Source organism: Oncorhynchus mykiss, chromosome 3 (genome assembly GCF_013265735.2).
Source record: "Oncorhynchus mykiss isolate Arlee chromosome 3, USDA_OmykA_1.1, whole genome shotgun sequence".
Lineage (NCBI taxonomy): Eukaryota > Metazoa > Chordata > Actinopteri > Salmoniformes > Salmonidae > Oncorhynchus > Oncorhynchus mykiss.
The window spans coordinates 65484851-65503861 of NC_048567.1; the positions used below are offsets into that span (position 1 = coordinate 65484851).

The following is a 19011-nucleotide window of genomic DNA, read 5'->3' on the forward strand; positions in this document are numbered from 1 at the left end:
ACTATTCAGTATCTCCGCTTCATGCAAGCATGAATCAAGCCCAGTTAAAAGACAAGGCTGGATCACATTAATACTGAATACAATGGGTGGTTTTGAATATCACAATTATTGTCATCTGAACTACACAACTAGCAGGGCACAGGGTGAGGTTTAGTAATGGTAACAGTAGACTATTGAATAATTAAAATAGTAATTTAACCAGGACAATAGTTACATGTTAAAACTATAACAGCAAATTTGTTATAAATTATAGGCTAACAACTTTCTTGTTTTTTTTTGGTTTTGGTATTTTAACATATTTTGTGCACACATACTTATCTGGGATGCTATCTCATGGGATCTGTGTATGTCTGTATATTACATTACAATGCTATTTCTTCTGGCTAAGCTCCCAGTAAATGCTTGATGAGGGTCAGATGAGGTCACAGTGTTGTCAGAAATGAAAGCTTACTAGTGTAACCGGTAAAAGGAATGAACTCCTGCCAATCCGATTTAAGTAAAGGTCACACAAGACAAAATTACACTCATTCCAAATAACATGGTCGATATCAATCGACTGGCCTAATGTATTTTTATGCATTCTATTTTTGATGCAACCTGAGTACCACAGGAGGTTGGTGGCACCTTAATAGGGGAGGACTGGCTCGTGGTAATGGCTGGTGCGTAATTGGTGGAATGGTATCAAATACATCAAACACATGGTTTCCATGTGTTTGATGCCATTCCCTTACTCCGTTCCAGACATTACTATGAGCCGTCCTCCCCTCAGCAGCCTCCACTGCTGAGTACATCAAAAATGTATTTCAAGACATGCCACATCCAAAGTTACACTGAATTTTCTCGTGTTGGTTTGCCTTTATGAAAAAGTTATTTTAGTATACAAGAAGAATGTTGGATTTTTTTTTCACATGCAGTCTTGTTTTAATCTTCCATAACAATATGAATGGATATAGCATTTTCTTCTTAATATTGTTTTTATTATATTGTCAAAAAAATTCTAAATGTAAGAAATGAATCCACAGTTTACAATATACAGCATACCAGTATCTGTTCATTTTATTTACAAAAAATGTGTAACATTGTTTGGTTCTACATTGTTTTTTAAACTAAGTGTTAGTGAATGGTGTTGTGCGAGGCCCCTTCACTCAGTTATCTCCTCAGTTTTCCCTCTGCATATCTTTAGGTTTGGATTCACTCTGTTGTTGTGCCTCTGAAAAGAAGAAAGGTATATATTCTTTGAATGAAGAGTGAGTGTTACATTTGTTGAGACATAAAGCAGTAGAAGAGGGGCTTTAATGAAGATAAAAGGTTCTCACTCTTTAGGTCCTCTTGGCGCTATTGGGCAGTCATCTCCAGATCTTTCCTGACGTTAGGGAAGGCCTGTAGGACCTGCTGGAAGCTGTCTGCGTGCAGGGATAAGAGCTGGCAAATGGTCATAGCTCACACTGTTGCCAAACGCTTCCTTTGGTCAGGAGGCAGATCTTTGTGGGACAGAGACAGACAAAGCAGTGAGTCGCTGCAGTCAGACCAGACTTACATTTCAAAGCAGCTGTACCAACTTTAGACCTGGAGAGCTACAGTGTGCAGGCTTTTGTTCCAGCCCTGGTTCAGCTAATCATGGTCTTCCTCTATGAAGAAAATTGAACTCTAGAGACAGACACACATGTCCAGGGATCTTTTTCTCAGCCCACCTCCAAAGTAGTCTCTGTCAATAAGCTCCTTCTGGAAAAAGTCGGTCTTCACCAGGAACTGGCGGTGCTCGATGAAGAACATGCGGTCTCTGGACGTGTTCTGCCTGATGATGATGTCAGCCTCCTGGAAGACCACGAATTGCAGCTGGGTGAGAACGGTGTTCAGGAAGTTGACGTCTCGGTTCTTCAACATGAGCGTGTTTTCATCAAGGCTGCACACATCACTGTCAGGATCTCCTGGATAACACAAAACAACAAGAAAAGCCAATTAGCTTTACAACGTCACAATGACTTTCCATCATTATTTAAATATTATATTGTACAACAGCTGATTATTTTTTTTTTTAAATCAGTGTTATTCCCTGATATCTGCTGGTTGAAAATACAATCTACACAGGACCTTCTAATCAGCATGTTTGCATGGGCAGGAGTTTTGGCACCAGGTGGTAAATTGGTTAATAGACCAATAACAAAGAGTGTTCCAAAACTATCTGGCAATAACAGCTAGTTTTCCGTTTTCTCTCCCCACTGAGAACACTCCCAGTCAGTCCTAGCAAAATTCTTTATTGATAAAACTATTTATGTCAATTTTAATGGGAAACTATTACAGTAAGATACTTAATTATTACCCAGAAATGATTTTATACTTATATACAGTACCAGACAAAAGTTTGGACACACCTACTCATTCCAGGGTTGTTCTTTATTTGTACTATTTTTTACATTGTAGAATAATAGTGAAGACATCAAAACTATGAAATAACACATATGGAATCATATAGTAACCAAAAAAGTGTTCAACAAATCAAAATATATTTTATATTTGAGATTCTTCAAAGTAGCCGCGTTTGCCTTGATGACAGCTTTGCACACTCTTGGCATTCTCTCAACCAGCTTCATGAGGTAGTAAACTGGAATGCATTTCAATTAACAGGTGTGCCTTGTTAAAAGTTAATTTGTGAACAATAACAACACAACTGATTGTCCACAAATTAACTTTTAACAAGGCACACCTGTTAATTGAAATGCATTCCAGTTTACTACCTCATGAAGCTGATAAGGTAGGGGTGGGTAACAGAAGATATCCCTAGTTGGTAAAAGACCAAGTCCATATTATGGCAAGAACAGTTCAAATAAGCAAAGAGAAACAACAGTCCATCATTACTTTAAGACATGAAGGTCAAGAACTTTGAAAAGTTCACACACGGCTTGTTCGACATTGCAGCCGATAGTGCAGGCAACTGCCAACTGACTGATCTACAAATCACCATGCACCGTAAATAACTCCTCATTTTTATTTGTAGATCATATTATTTGTCATACCTGTGGTATGATATGTTTTGTCATGTTTTGTCATACCCGTCTGATATAACACGTCTGTCAGCCAATCAAGACTCAGGGCTCGAACCACCCAGTTTATAATAGGGTCATAATACCTACCAGTCAAACAGGGAAATGGTTCAAATAGTTTTTCCAGCTTTCATTTTTCCCAAAGGGGATTTTAGAAACACTTCAAATAAGGGCTGTGTTTTGTGTAGGCTTACCCTGCCGTGACGTTTTGATAATCGTGTAAATCTCTCTAGGGCGAGGTGACTTTTATCAATATATTCGGCTGTATTTACCCCCCCAATAATTATGCTATTTAGCTGGTAATGTGGCTATCATAAAGAACTCCAAATACCATGGTGATCTGGACGAGACTGCTGAAGCGACGCAAAGGTTAGAATCTCTGGATTAACAATCTAATGCTAGCTAAAAGTAATAATTAATAAATTGGCAAAATGTCTTTGACAATTCTGTTAACTGTCTTATGCCAGTTTTAAATTGACACAATACCTGTTTAGCAAAGGTCTCAGCAAGAGATGACATGCAGGAGCTTGCAGGGATTTGTAGTCTTGCATTTCTACTTCAATGCCAAGTATCATTTTCAAATATGAGAGTAAATAGAAGCTGAATATATTGATAAAAGTTACCTTGTCTGGGAGAGATTTACATGGTTATCAGAACGTCACGCCATGGTAAGCCTACACAAAACACAGACCTTATTTTAAGTACTACTAAAAACGCCAATGGGAAAAATTAATGGTGTATAAACGATTGGAACCATTTCCCTGTTTGACCGCTAGGTTTTATGGGTATTAAGACCCCTCCACTGTGCTGCTCTATACAGTTTTGACGCTTTCCAACACAGCCATTGCAGATATAAATGCTATGGACGTGATTCCTTACTCTACATAGCATATTTATATCTGAATTTAACAAAATGTTGCGTCCTGCTGAACGCGATCCAGGTAAAGCATGTATGTGTAGCCGATGTGAAATTGCTAGCTAGTTAGCGGTGTGGCGAGCTAGTGGCGTTTCAATCGGTGACGTCACTTGTTCTGAGACCTTGAAGTAGCGATGGGTAACGATGCTTCGAGGGTGACTGTTGACGTGTGCAGAGGTTCGTCCTTGGTTCGCGCCCAGGTCGGGGCGAGGGTACGGACGCAAAGTCTACACTGTTACATAGGCCTAAATTAAATGACATTTCCTCATTGGAAAATCAAGTCTAAACCTTTCCACAATATTTGTGCATGAGAAAACGTCAACACCACATAATGGAATTCCATTTGGGATATTTATACAGGGTATGTGTAGAATGGCCTACACTTGTCAATTCAATTTGTTGCAGCTTGGAAATTAAAACTACATGTCCCAGAAACGTAGCGCAGCCATTTAAAGACATGCCTGGTTCAACCATGTTGTATAAGGAAGGACAGAGTAGGACATACGTGAATCGGAGTCGCTGTGCAAGAGGGCTTACCAGCTAGTTAAGTATGTTACATAAAGTATTATTTCCACTAGTGTGCTGTTCGTTAATAAACGTAGTGGGAGAACTGTAAGAGTTTTCAGTATGAGTGATATTTTTCCAACATCTAGCTAACAGTAGTTGTTAGCTGGTCGGCTATAGCTAGCATCCCGGACGTGTGTTTTATAAGCCAGAGCCCATTCTTTCACAGGTTGGATGGTTTGGGGTTTCCTAGCAAAGAGCTAACTTAGTTGGCTATGATTTTGGCATTTTAACTTCAACGTGATATTCTAGTTAGCTAGTTAATCTAACACAAACTGACAGCTACTATAGGAAAGTGTTAGTATTGAGTTAATAGCTAGCTACAATGTTGCCATCAAATTCGGAGCTACTATAATATATTTAGGAATGTTAATAATGCATGTATCAGTATCCCCTCGTGCAAAGAGACACGCTACGTTGTTTCCCCGTTTATTGTCCCCAATTTTCACTTTGTTACAGCCAGAAAAATGTCCACCGTATCTGCTGCCAGCGTCGAGCCCGTTGCAATTGAGGGCACGGAGAAGAAACCAATGAAACCCTGTTGTGCGTGCCCAGAGACGAAGAAAGTTAGGGATGCGTGGTATGTTTACAATTTCTTTGAACTTGAATTGCATTCTTGTAAAGTGAACGTATTTCGTGGACTCTTTGTTTTTGGAGTATGCAGTTGCTGATGACCATTTCCTATGTTTCAGCATCATTGAGAAGGGCGAAGAAAGTTGCACAGATCTCATCGAGGCACATAAGGATTGTATGAGGGCGCTTGGATTCAAGATTTAATATAACTTTATATAATGAGTCATTGGTAAGTGTCATGCCCTGGAGCAGAACTCTCATATTAATTTAGCCTCTTGTGTTGTGATAAGAACATTATGTCCTAGATGCAGCTCATTGCAATAGGAGTGGGTGTGGCACTAGAGGGAGGTATGTATTGAATTTGCTTGTCTGGTTTATCATGGATCCTCCAGTGGTTTTACTTGTATGCTGCAGTTCAGCTTTGCAGTGACTCAACGACCACAGACCTGTCTTTTGCATGTTTTTCACTGTCCTCTGTAGGGTGTATGTTACCCTTTGTCTTTTCTGCTAAAGTTGATCAAACTGCTGATGTGAACAACTGCTGTTGTGTTTATTATTTATGGATGGCAGCAAAGAACTTTTGGTGTTGGTGCAGTACTTGTTTCTCTGGGATTGACTTGAAGGAGGTCCCGTGAAGCTGTTGTTGGAGCATGGTGCTTGCAACACCAGGGTTGTGGGTTCGATTCCCACAGGGACCAATATGGAAGGGGGAAAAAGTGTGAATGTATGCACTCACTACTGTATGACGCTCTTAGCGTCTGCTAAATGACTTAAATGTAAATTATATAAATGATGCTTGCATCAGGATTGGGGACAGGCGTGTGTATATTACCATTGTTTTTCAATATTCTGATCAGTATTCATTTTTATTTCTGTTAAAGTTGACACTAATGTTCTCCTCTTGCAGTGTTGTTGCTGGCTGGCTGTCTTATAAAGGGACCTGGGATATTCCTCGTGTTTTTATTTATACCTCAACATGAAAGGAAGATGTGATCGCTGCACAGATGGTCATGATGGAAGATATGTTCCACTGAGTGATGTGTTTTTTAATGCTCTGAATTTCAGAATTATGTGAATGTTGTTCTGCTGATTTGAGTGACATAAATATCCTATGCAATTTGACTCGAGTACTTGATTTTATATGGCAGGATGAAACGCAATTGAATTAATTGTACAGGTAAGAAGTGTTAGGGGTGCAATATTATCCTAATTTTATGCTAAACCATAGACATAACTATACATGATTATACATAACTACAAAAAGGCCGGCTATACTTCCTGTCACCCTGCAAAAACGTCCTGGTATGACGGTCCTTTGCTGTTCTGCTGACTGGTGACAACTGCTCTGGTATGCACTTTGGCTTATAATAACTTCTGCTCCAGCCAAAACTTGGCACATCTGAATTCTTAAAAGGAATTGGATTGCTCAAATGTTTGTGGTAGAAAGTATTGGGGTGCTGGATTCCAAAAGCCATATATTTAAATAAAGGAAAAGTCCACTCTGGAATATTCTTTACCTTTGAATGTATTATTTTTTTAACAGCAGAGGTCAGAGCAAATGGATGCTTCTTATGTGGTGTGAAGGCATGTTCTAGTCTGACAACTTTTTGTGTCTCGATATCCCAAGGGGTATGATCAAAGACACTCACTTCACCCGACCCCTATTCCAGTGACACTTGGACTAGTCCTCTGACTGGGCATGGTTGTCAACTATGGGGGAAGGGGGTTCATTATGTAAACCTGATCTACTCTGTAATTCTACCTATTTCAGAATCTCTAAATATGTACCCAACAGAGCCCCTCTAGCCCAGTGAGGTTTAGGGGCAAATCGGGATTCTGGTAAAAACATTGTTTAGGTCTGGCCGAAGGGAGAGTTCTTCTTGGTGTGACTTACCTGGAGGCATGACCAGAGCCGCTCTATATGCACCCAGGAGATTCCGGAGCATAAAGTGTTCACTGTACCCTGCAATTACATCTGCTGCTCTGCACATGTGACTAATAAACTCTGTCACTTCTCACTCCTCCCTCTCTCCAGCAGTGTTATGTTAAGTAGCTGGTCTGCTTTCTGTCTGTGGCTGTACTCCTTGGGTTTCAATTCCAAACATGGTTATCTTTCTAGGGGTCTTTCTCCTCTCTCTCTCTCTCTCTCTCTCTCTCTGCTGCCAACTGTGAGCACTCCAGAGCAAACAAATGGGTGAGGAGAAATAGAAAATCTATAGACAGACAAATCATTGAAGGGACGAGAGGGAGGGAGAGACACACAATGTGAGAAATCCATTCCAATTGTGTTTATGGTGTAATAACCGAATAAAGACACTGTGTACTCCAGCTGTATGTAAGGGAAAAGGGAACAATTTTTTTCAACATTTTCTCAGTTTTGACTGAACTTTTGCAAAATAGACCAACTCCAGTGACAATTGTTCAGTCTCACTGATAAAGCAACAAAAACTTCAAGATTTAGTGGAGGACAACCTTTTTCTACCAGCTTTGACCTCTGGTATCTTTTGTAAACTTTGGAATATAACACATTTTTTTAACTTATTGAACAACTAGATGTTTGGTTTGGAATAACCGCCTCCCTTACCATGTGTGCAGACAACTCTACCCTGTTGGAGGCGGTTCTCTACGGCCATCCACCATGCGATGGCTGGACCAACAACACTGAGGGGGCCTTCTACCACCTGGGCAACACCGTCTTGTTTCTTGGGTACATGGGAGGCAGTGGCGCCTATGGCTGCCTGTTCATATTTGGTTTCCTGACGATTGCCTTCACCTGCCTGGCCCTGTGGGGCTGGATGACCATGTGTGGGGTGGATGTGTTCACCTGGAACTTGCTACTGCTGGTGGCCTGTGTGCTCCAGATCTGCCACCTCGTATACAGGCTGCAACAGGATGGCCTGGCCAGCGAGGAGCTGTTGGCCCTCTACTCAGCCGTCTACCAGCCCCTGGACGTTCCCGTACAGGTGTTCAAAGATATTGTGGGGGCCTGTGAGAACAAAGTGCTAGCACTAGGGGTAGAGGAGACGTATGCGGTGGAGGGCAAGACGCCCATCGACCAGCTCTCCTTTCTGCTGTCTGGGAGGTGAGTGAGGGAAAGGTGTACATTCCAGTGTCAAGTCCCAATTCCAGTGTTCATTCTTGGTAGTATGCTACTGTAGATATGGGAAAGACTGGAGTCTTGTTTTAGTTAAGTTGCTGGAGTAACAGTAAATTGTAGTTGGAGTTAAATTGCTGATGTCAGATTGCAATTGTCATGTTGTTGTGAGTGTTCCTAGTTAATGTTCTGAGTGTGGTTAGTGTTCTATTCCCCGCATAGTGCTTTATCTCTTGATCTGTCTGTCAAACAACAACAATGACCCAAACTAGGGCTCATGGAAACCTGAGAGAGGGATATTACTTACCAACGATATAATTAAACATGGAACACTTTCAAGAGGTCATGTGTCCTAAGGAGTGACTCCGTTGCTTGTTGGCTAAGATTGAATTTAATGTGTGTATGTTGGGTTTGGGAAGGTGTGGTTATATTATCCCAGCCCCAGACGTTTGTAAAATACAGAGTATTTGTGTCACTGACTCACTGTAGTGTACTTGCTCCCCTTAGTGGCAGGGTGCCAGAGCTGGGTCAAATACTTTACTTTCAAGTATTTGAGGTGTACCTGATTTAGCTCATTTGGGACTAAACCATTGGTTCCATTGTACCAGGCAAATTAAATGAAGCGCTGTTCAAGTCATTTAAACAATATAATGTATTTCACCCAGGTCTGGTGGCTGCTGCTAAGTTGTTGTGATAGCTTTATATTTGGTGCTCTCCTGAGGTTGAACTCCTATACGACCTCTAAAATTAAATGTTCATACACCGGGATAGCTAACTATTGTTCGCAAATAACATTTGTTGTTATAAGATGACGTCTGTTTATGCCATTTTTATGACTAATAATTCCAGGTTTCACTGACTTCAAATGAATGCCATAAACATGAAGTCATACCTGAAAGAGCACTGAGGGAATGTCTGTGACTTGTAAACCAAGAATATATGTTTTTCTCTCTTGGATCACTTTCCTTGAGTTTTGAGGTTAAGGACAGAGATATTCATGTTAACTTGTTTCAAGGTTTTGGATCAAGTCTAGTTATGTGTATCTTCTCCCTCTCTCACTTCTCTCATCATCACCTATCCATGCTTTCTCCCTTCTCCTTCTCTCTTACTAACCTTGTCCATTCCTGCTCTCCTTGGTAGGATCCGTGTGTCTCTGGATGGACAATTCCTCCATTACATCTTCCCCCACAAGTTCCTGGACTCTCCTGAGTGGGAGTCTCTCCGACCCAACGAAGAGGGGAACTTTCAGGTACTGGACAAATGCTCGCTATTCATTCATCCAGTCATTAATTGATTTATGAACATTCAGCCTTTCCCTTCACTCTCACCCCTGACCATCTATCACCCTGAACCTCAGGTGACCCTGACAGCGGAGACGGACTGCCGCTACATCTCATGGCGTCGGTGCCGCCTTTACATGCTTCTGTCCAAGGAGCGCTACATTGCCCGCCTCTTCTCCATTATGCTGGGCAGCGACATCGCCGACAAGCTCTACTCACTCAACGACAAGCTCTTCGCAAAGAGCGGTGTGCGCCTCGACATCCGCTTGCCCAGCCTCTACCACGTCCTGGCCCCCTCCTCCCTGGGCAGCGAGGGTGAGGTCTATAGCGGCAGTGGTAGTGGGAGTGCCAGGGACCAGGTAGCCCCAGTGGAGCAGCAGGAAGCAGCAGTGGTAGATGTGGACCCGGTTCCAGCCTACCAGAGGTCAGAGCCTCCAACACCCCCCACCCCCCGGCTGCAGATCCGAGAGAAGACCCCCACCCCATCTCGGCCAACCCCCTGCCAACCATCCCAGCGCCAGCCCTCAGACATGGAGATGCCATCTGGTGAGGACTCTACCAGCCTGGTCCTGGAAGACTTTGCGGATATGACCGGGTCCTTAATGGATTATGGGAGTGAGAGGGATTATTTGAGGTAGATGGCAGGTTGCTGGAGCTAACACACTGGGCCACTACTTAAGATACATGTAAGTACACCTGTGTGCAGTGAGAGGGTGGGCTGGGCAGGGGTTGCGTGTGTGTTTTACTTGCTGTGTCCACTCACTAATCCAGCTTTGAACTGGCCATGCCATTTGGTAAAGAACCTCATTTCAACTTTGCAATGATTTTCTGTTTTTTATCTTACATATTCAATCTATCTTATACAGAGGCTATGCACTGCTTGCTCTTTCGCCTTCTAAAATTATATGAAAGTTTAGAGAGTGAGTTAGTAAAATCGATACATTTTTTGGTAAAAATTAATGAGCCTGAGAGGAAGAACATTGGATTGATCAAAGAGTTGGCAGAACTGGGACACCTTGCCTCTTGAGTACCCACCCAACCCCAAAGGCCTCTGTCTCTTGTTTCTAAAGTTTACCTTCACTCCATCTCAATGTAGATCTGAAGCCTCAAACTCTCCACCCCCAAAACTTTAGCTGTTCTAATTCTTTACATGTACACTCCCCTACGTATTTATTTGGACAGTGAAGCGCAAACTTTTAATTTGGCTCTATACTCCAGCATTTTGGATTTGAGATCAAATGTTTTATGAGGTGACAGTACAGAATGTCACCTTTTATTTGAGGCTATTTTCATACATATCTGTTTTACCGTTTAGAAATGAAAGTACTTTGTGTTTCTAGTCCCCCCATTCGAAGGTGTCATACGTATTTGGACAAATCCACGTATAGTGTATTACATTTGGTCCCATATTCCTAGCACACAATGACTACATCAGCTCATGACCCTACAAACTTGTTGGCTGCATTTGCAATTTGTTTTGGTTGTGTTTTTGGATTATGTTGTGCCCAATAGAAATTAATGGTAAATAATGTTGTAATTTGAGTCACTTTTAGTGTAAATAAGAATAGAATATGTTTCTGAACACCTCTACATTAATGTGGATGCTACCATGATTACGGATAATCATAAATGAATTGTGAGAAAGTTAGTGACAAATAGTGCATTCAGAAAGTATTCATACCCCTTGATTTGTTCCACATTTTGTTACAGCCTGAATTCAAAATGGGTTAGATTTTTTCCCCTTACCCATCTATACACAATGCCTCATAATGACAAAGTGAAAACATGTTTTAAGAAATGTTTACAAATATATTGAAAATGAATGACAGAAATATCTTATTTACATATGCATTCACACCCCTGAGTCAATACTTTGTAGAAGCACCTTTGGCGGCGATTACAGTTTTGAGTTGTCTTTGGTGTCTATCAGCTTTCCACATCTTGATTTTGAGATTTTCTCCCATTCTTCCTTGCAGATTTTCTCAAGCTCTTAAAATAGTTGGGGAGTGGCGCTGAACAGCAATCTTAGTCTTTCCATAGATTTTCAATGGGATTTAAGTCTGAGCTTTGGCTGGGCCACTCAAGGACTTTCACATTCTTGTTCTGAAGCCATTCCAGCATTGCTTGGGCTGTAAACTTGGGGTCCTTGTCCTGTTGGAAGGTAAATCCTTGCCCCAGTCTGTTATTTGCATTCTGAAGCAGGTTCTCATCAAGGATTTGCCTATATTTCCCTCCATTCATTGCTCTATCCTTACCAGTGTCCCAGTTCCTGCTGCTGAAAATCATCCCCATCGCATGATGCTGCCACCACTATGCTTCACGGTAGGGATGGTGTTAGACGGGTGATGAACTGTGCTTGGTTTTCTCCAAACATAGCGCTTTGCATTCAGGCCAAATAGTTCAGTTGTCTCATCAGACCACAGAAACTTTTGCCTTATGCTCCGAGGCTTTCACATGCCTTTTTCTAAGGAGTGGCTTCCATCTGTCCACTCCTGTAAAGCCCAGATTACTGTAGAGACTGTTGTCCTTCTGGCAGATTCTCCCATCTCATCCAAGGAGCAAGGTACTTCTTGCCCAGATGCTCAGTTTGGTCGTACGGCCAACTCAAACCAGAGTCTGGATAGTTCCATTTTTATGTTGTTAAATTTCCCAATGAAGGAGACCACTGGGCTCTTGGAACCTTTCAGGACTCTAGAAATGGTTTTATATTCTTCCCCAGATTTATGCCTCATCACAATTCTATCTCGGAGAGGTACAGACATTGTACTTCATGGTATAGTTTCTGTTCTGACATGCACTATCAACTGTGGGACCTTATATAGACAGGTGTGTTTCTTTCTAAATCTTGTCCAAACAATTGAATTGGCCACAGGTGGACTCCAATCAAGTTGTAGCGACATCTCAAGGATGATCAAAAGAAATTTGATGCACCTGAGCTCAATTTGGAGCGTTATAGCAAAGGGGTGTGCATACGTACGTAAATAAGATATTTCTGTATTTCATTTTCAATACATTTTCTTCAAACATTTCTAAAAACCTGTTTTCACTTTGTTATTATGGGCTATTGTGTGTAGATGGCTGAAAACAATCTATATAATCCCCCAAAATGCTAACTGACCCTGTTATTGGTAACCATGAGAGGGTAGCATGTTTTGCTTCAATAAAAGTGAAAAAATACATTATTACCATTCATTACTATTAGGCACAACATAATCCGAACACAACCAAAACAAACTGCAAATGCATCCAAGTTTGTAGAGACACAAGCTTGATGTATTCATTGTGTGCTCAGAATATGAACCAAATACCAAACTTTTGACTAAATGTAATACACTATAAGTGAATGTGTCCAAATACTTATGACACCTTCAAATGGGGGGGACAGATTCATAAAGTGCTGTAATTTCTAAACGGTAAAACAGATACATATGAAAATACCCTCCAATAAATGGTGACATTCTGTACTGTCTCCTCATACAGTGCATTATGAAACTATTCATACCAATTGACTTTTTCCACATTTTATTACATTACAGGCTTATTATAAAATGTATAAAATAATTGTTTTTCCTCATCAATCTACACACAATACCCCATAATGACAAAGTGAAAACAGGTTTTTAGAAATGTCTGCAAATTTATATAAAAAAACAAAAACAGAAATACCTTATTTACATACACTACCGTTCACTTAGAAATGTCATTGTTTTTGAAAGAAAAGCAATTTTTTTGTCCATTTAAAATAACATCAAATTGATCAGAAATACAGTGTAGACATTGGTAATGTTGTAAATGACTATTGTAGCTGGAAATGGCTGATTTTGAATGGAATATCTACATAGGCACACAGAGGTCCATTATCAGCAACCATCACTCCTGTGTTCCAATGGCACGTTGTGTTAGCTAATCCAAGTTTATCATTTTAAATGGCTAATTGATCATTAGAAAGCCCTTTTGCAAATATGTTAGCACAGCTGAAAACTGTTGTTCTGATTAAAGAAGCAATAAAACTGGCCTTCTATAGACTAGTTGAGTATCTGGAGCATCACACGGAACCCAAACCGGCTGCGTGCGTGCGCCATTGTGCATACATTTATTTCCCCCCCCCACACCAAACGCGATCATGAAACGCAGGTTAAAATATCAAAACAAACTCTGAACCAATGACATTAATTTGGGGACAAGTCGAAAAGCATTAAACATCTATGGCAATTTAGCTAGTTAGCTTGCACTTGCTAGCTAACGTTAATTTGTCCTATTTAGCTAACTTGCTGTTGGTAGCTAATTTGTCCTGGGATATAAACATTGAGTTGTTATTTTACCTGAAATGCACAAGGACCTCTACTCCGACAATTAATCCACACATAAAACGGCCAGCCGAATCGTTTCTAGTCATCTCTCGTCCTTCCAGGCTTTTTCATTGTTTAATTTATATAGTGATCGCATCTAAACTTTCATTGTATTACCACGACTACCGGCAAAACAGTTAGTCTTTCAGTCACCCACGTGGGTATAACCAATGAGGAGATGGCACGCAGGTACCTGCTTCTATAAACCAATGAGGAGATGGGAGAGGCAGGACTTGCAGCGCGATCTGCGTCAGAAATAGGAATGAGCTCTATTTTAGCCCTTGGCAATGCAGACTTTCGTCCGCGAGCAGTGTGGGTGCAATAATTGAATAACATGGATTTCTAAATTTATTTTGCGACGCTCGCTCACGCGACGTGTCCGGGCTGGTCAGCATTTGTGGATTTGATTACAGGCTCAAAATTAAAGCTATTCTATGCGAGAAGTTGCTAAGAAACTGAATATCTCATACAACGCTATGTACTCCTCCCTTCACGGAACAGCGCAAACTGGCCCTAACCAGAATAGAAAGAGGAGTGGGAGGCTCAGGTGCACAACTGAGCAAGTGGACAAGTACATTAGAGTGTCTAGTTTGAGAAACAGACACCTCACAAGTCCTCAACTGGTAGCTTCATTAAATAGTACCCGCAAAACACCAGTCTCAATGTCAACGGTGAAGAGGCGACTCCGGGATGCTGGCCTTCTAGGCAGCAAACTAGACACTCTAATGTACTTGTCCTCTTGCTCAGTTGTGCACCGGGGCCTCCCACTCCTCTTTCCATTCTGGTTAGAGCCGGTTTCCATTCTCCCGGTTGCGTCACAGGTCAGTATCGAACCCGGGTCTGTAATAACGCCTTAGACTGTTGCGCCACTTGGCAGGCCACCATTGATCATCCTTTATGTTTCTACTTGGAGTTCACCTGAGGTAAATTAAATTGATTGAACATGATTTGGAAAGCCACACACCTGTCTATATAATTCCCACAGTTGTCAGAGCAAAACTCAACCCATTAGGTCGAAGGAATTGTCCATGGAGCCCTGAGACAGGATTGTGTCGAGGAACAGATTTGGGGAAGGGCACAAAAACATTTCTGCAGCATTGAAGGTCCCCAAGAAGTTTGCAACCACAAAGAATCTTCCTAGAGCTGGCCGCCCGGCCAAACTGAGCAATCGGGGGAGAAGGATCTTGGTCAGGGAGGTGATCAAGAACCCGATGGTCACTCTGACAGAGCTCCTCTGTGGAGATGGGAGAACCTTCCAGAAGGACAACCATCTCTGTAGCACTCCATCAATCGGCCTTTATGGTAGAGTGGCCAGGCGGAAGCCAATTCTCAGTAAAAGGCACATAACAGCCCACTTGGAGTTTGCCAAAAGGCACCTAAAGGACTCTCAGACCATGAGAAATATGATTCTCTGGTCTGATGAAACCAAGATTGAACTATTTTTGGCCTGAATGCCAAGCGTTACGTCTGGAGGAAACCTGGCACCGTCCCTGCAGTGAAGCATAGTGGTGGCAGCATCATCCTCTGGGGATGTTTTTCACCGGCAAGGACTGGGAGACCAGTCAGGATTGAGGGAAAGATGAACTGAGCAAAGTAGAGAGAGATCCTTAATGAAAACCTTCTCCAGAGCTCTCAGGACCTCAGACTGTGGCGAAGGCTCACCTCTTAATAGGACAACAACACTAAGCACACAACCAAGACAACACAGGAGTGGATTTGGGACGAGTCTCTGAATGTCCTTGAGTGGCCCTGCCAGAGCCCCGAGTTGAACCCGATCGAACATCTCTGGAGAGACCTGAAAATAGCTGTGCAGCGACGCTCCCCATCCAACCTGACAGAGCTTGAGAGGATCTGCAGAGAAGAATGTGAGAAACTCTCCAAATACAGGTGTGCCAAGCTTGTAGCATCATACCCAAGAAGACTCGAGGTGGTAGTTGCTGCCAAAGATGTTTCAACAAAGTACTGAGTAAAGGGTCTGAATACTTATGTAAATGTATTATTTCAGTTTTTATTATTAATACATTTGCCAAAAAAATCAAACAATCTTTTTTTTTTGTCGTCATAATGGGGTATTGTGTGTAGATTGATGAGGGGGAAAAAACTATGTAATTCATTTTAGAATAAGGCTGTAATGTTACAAAATGTGGAAAACATCAAGGGATCTGAATACTTTCCGAATGCACTGTAGAAAACATTTGATCTGAAATCCAAAATGCTAGAATATAGAGCCAAATTTAAAGTTTGAGCTTCACTGTCCAAATAAATATGTAGGGGAGTGTATATTGCAGCTTCTCCCTCACTCCTCTCCCAGTGTGTGGCCTGCCCTCTTAGTAGCTAACGTCCTGCTGAGGATGGGTGGAGAGTGTGTGTGTTTGGATTGTGTTCGTTTACCTAGGTTAGACTGCCCTTTTCTGCCTGGATTCAGGCCAGAGGAAAGATACTTTTGTGCTACAGTTTATGAAACCGTTTACAAAGCCGTTTACCTCACAGTGACTCTGATAGCTTATGTTGGTTTAAACAGATGGGGTACCATCTGTATGTATGTTGGAGGTTTGTAGTTTGGAACAGGAAGGGGAGACAGCAGGGTGGGGGTGTGATGCTGGCAGTCAGCTGTGTGTTTTTGTCTGACAAGGATTAGAGCCTGCTGGAAACTTTTGGGATATCCTGGCAGCCAGAGATCCAGTGCCATGCACTTAATCCACGTGCCTACCCACTGCCCCCTCCCTAGCTATCCCAAAATCCTCCCTGACCCAATCGCGGGTCAGATCGTGTTTCGGGCGGAGAGGGGGGTTGGATTCCAGGATAGTTGCTGGGTAGAGGGTGGAGGGCTCTGGCTCTGCTGTCATTGTAATAGCTGCTGACCTTCATGTACAGTCTATGGTCAGTTAGCCAGTGGCTACGGCAAGCAGAGGGGTGAGGTTCCGAGAGGGGTGAGGTATGAAAGAGGGGAGAGGGATGTGGATCATGTGAAAGCAGAGACCAGACACGCTTAGAGAACAGCCCATCACTCCACTATCATTAGCTAGGTTTCCATCCAATTGGCGACAGATTTTCATGCGAATATCCTAAAATCTGCATAAAAGATTCTCCCACCAGAGATGTTTCCATCAAACAAACTTATTGTGGATAAAAGGCTGTGCGTATTAAATAAATAAAAATGCAAGTTAAATGGGTTTCTATTGTATTTTTATCTCTGCTGATGGTTTTGTCACAAAAACTGTTGTGTTATATAGCAAATATGCCCACTCTGATCTTGACACATGTGCTCTATCCAGCAGCTCGCAGATGAAGTGCGGTCAGGCTACTTACATGATGAGATTATTATGGATAATAGCGAGATCATTTTTTTTGTCAAATGACAGCCAAGCATGATCATTATGTCACCAGAATAAGACCCTCGATATTTATTGGAAAGGAGCAGCAAGCTCATCACCGTGCACTTTAACCATCCTCCCACTGGGCAAAAAATGGTTGAATCAACATTGTTTCCAAGTGATTTAAATAAAAAAAAGGTTAAATCAACATGGAAAACTGATCTGATTTGCAAAAAGTCATCAACACGAGGACATTTCATATTTTTTTTCACCCAATTTTTAACCTTAATCCAATGACATGGTGATATTTTTTGTTGATTTCATGTTGAATTCACGTTAGTTGACAACTCAACCAAATGTAAATCATAACTAGACTTTGAACTGATGTCTGTGCCCAGTTGGCTGTGAAATACATAACTGATTTAATCTGTAGCCATTTCTCGCATAATTAATTTTACTTACACAAAAAGATCCCACCATGTCAAACGAACAAATTCTGTCGACATTTATAAAATTGTATCGGCATTTCCTATTTCCATCAGCCCGGTTGTGACTTTTTTCATGCGTCAAGTAATTCATTCGCATTAAATGGTTGGATGGAAACCAGGTAAGTGTCACATCACAGGTCAATATATCCCTCATCTCTCACTGTTAACCAGTTCGGGTGTCAGGAATGTGAAGACTATGCCAATGTAATTCGACCAATGGGAGCTTTCGTTGTGAGATCATCTTGCAACCCGACACTATACTGTATTTGAGCTGTAAGGCGTGTACATAACATTTAGGTGAAGATTAAACACTCTCTATACTTGGACAAGGTGAATATGAACTACCTGCCATTAGGTATGTTGCCGTAGTAACAGTTCAGCTTGTGTTTCTTGACAGTTCATGATAGACTGACCAGTTGTCAATGACCGGTGTTCTCAGTTGATTCCACAGGAGAGGAAACCACTGGGAGTCTACCATTGCGATACCAGAGAGGGAGAGCTTCCTTGGCCCCTACCGGACACCTCTATGCTGTGATGGTTTCAACCGGATTGGAAACAGTGGACACGTTCCAGGATTTTTTTTTACAGTCAGGCTATGCAGATTATCAGATGTCACAACACCTGGCAAAGTGTTTAACATCTCAGGAACCACATTAATATAATTTAGCATTCTTCTGAGGTGAGCAGTGCGACTGCAAAAAAGATGCCCTGGAACACAACCATCACTGCCCTGGGTGGAATCAGACCTCCCCAACACCAAATCCCACTCTCTCACCTTACCTCACTTCCTCTGGTGTCATCTGTGCGTGACAATATAGGAAGGAGTGAACCCCTGGACACTGGACAGAATTATGTTATAAATCTGAATTTATTAGTTAAGGTCACAGACCTCTTTTTATTATTTCACTCACATGTCTCCCATTCATCTGGATGGAAAGCCTTTTGATGTGGATATTGTGTTAGATAGGATTATGATTCAACATTAAAGCAATCATGTGTATTTTATTTTTTAACAACCGTGGTTGGGTTGGCTAGGCTAGGGGCACGTTAATCGTGTTTGTTTGTGCAGACATAATCTGAGAGAATAAAGTTTGACAGACAGCATGCTAGAAAGGGATTTATCTTCATACTCACATTTTCCAAAACACGATTCCAAATTTAACAGGCATTTGTTTATGTGAATGTGAGATGTCTCACACATTGTACATTTATTTAGTCATTAACATAGAACAAGAGTGTTATGTTTTTGTAAATAAAAATGGGACTACATATACAGATATTTTCATGGGGCCAATGTTTCTTGATAAAGCTCTTGGTGAAAATGCATTCCTGTCATTTTTTTGTCTGTCTCCTCTCTCCTTCATCCTCTGTCAGAAATAATATTGTCTCCAA

The 19011-nt window shown here is 41.6% G+C and overlaps 2 protein-coding genes and 1 long non-coding RNA gene across 4 annotated transcripts; 2 read left to right on the forward strand and 1 right to left on the reverse strand.

Annotated features, from left to right (window-relative positions):
• Positions 1–1033: 1033 nt before the first annotated feature.
• On the reverse strand, positions 1034–1951 carry LOC118944602. Its single transcript, XR_005039939.1, has 3 exons — positions 1692–1951; positions 1317–1481; positions 1034–1210 (listed from the first exon to the last, which is right to left on the reverse strand). It is a non-coding gene; the product is annotated as an uncharacterized LOC118944602 (long non-coding RNA).
• Positions 1952–4355: 2404 nt separating this feature from the next.
• On the forward strand, positions 4356–6217 carry LOC110520411 (cytochrome c oxidase copper chaperone). Its single transcript, XM_021597716.2, has 4 exons — positions 4356–4505; positions 4981–5101; positions 5214–5323; positions 6002–6217. Exons 2-3 carry the CDS (start codon positions 4989–4991, stop codon positions 5296–5298), a joined length of 198 nt encoding a protein of 65 aa, XP_021453391.1. The 5' UTR covers positions 4356–4505; positions 4981–4988; the 3' UTR covers positions 5299–5323; positions 6002–6217.
• An 891-nt stretch (positions 6218–7108) lies between these two features.
• popdc2 (popeye domain containing 2) lies at positions 7109–18941 on the forward strand. Of its 2 annotated transcripts, XM_036974952.1 has the most exons (5): positions 7109–7288; positions 7690–8176; positions 9329–9437; positions 9546–10154; positions 18059–18941. In XM_036974952.1, the coding sequence occupies exons 1-4, from the start codon at positions 7285–7287 to the stop codon at positions 10104–10106; spliced, it is 1161 nt and encodes a 386-aa protein (XP_036830847.1). In that variant the 5' UTR covers positions 7109–7284; the 3' UTR covers positions 10107–10154; positions 18059–18941. The 2 variants fall into 2 exon arrangements, with proteins under 2 accessions (XP_036830847.1, XP_021453390.1); XM_021597715.2 differs by lacking the exon at positions 7109–7288 and having other exon boundaries at positions 7298–8176.
• The last annotated feature ends 70 nt before the right edge of the window (positions 18942–19011 follow it).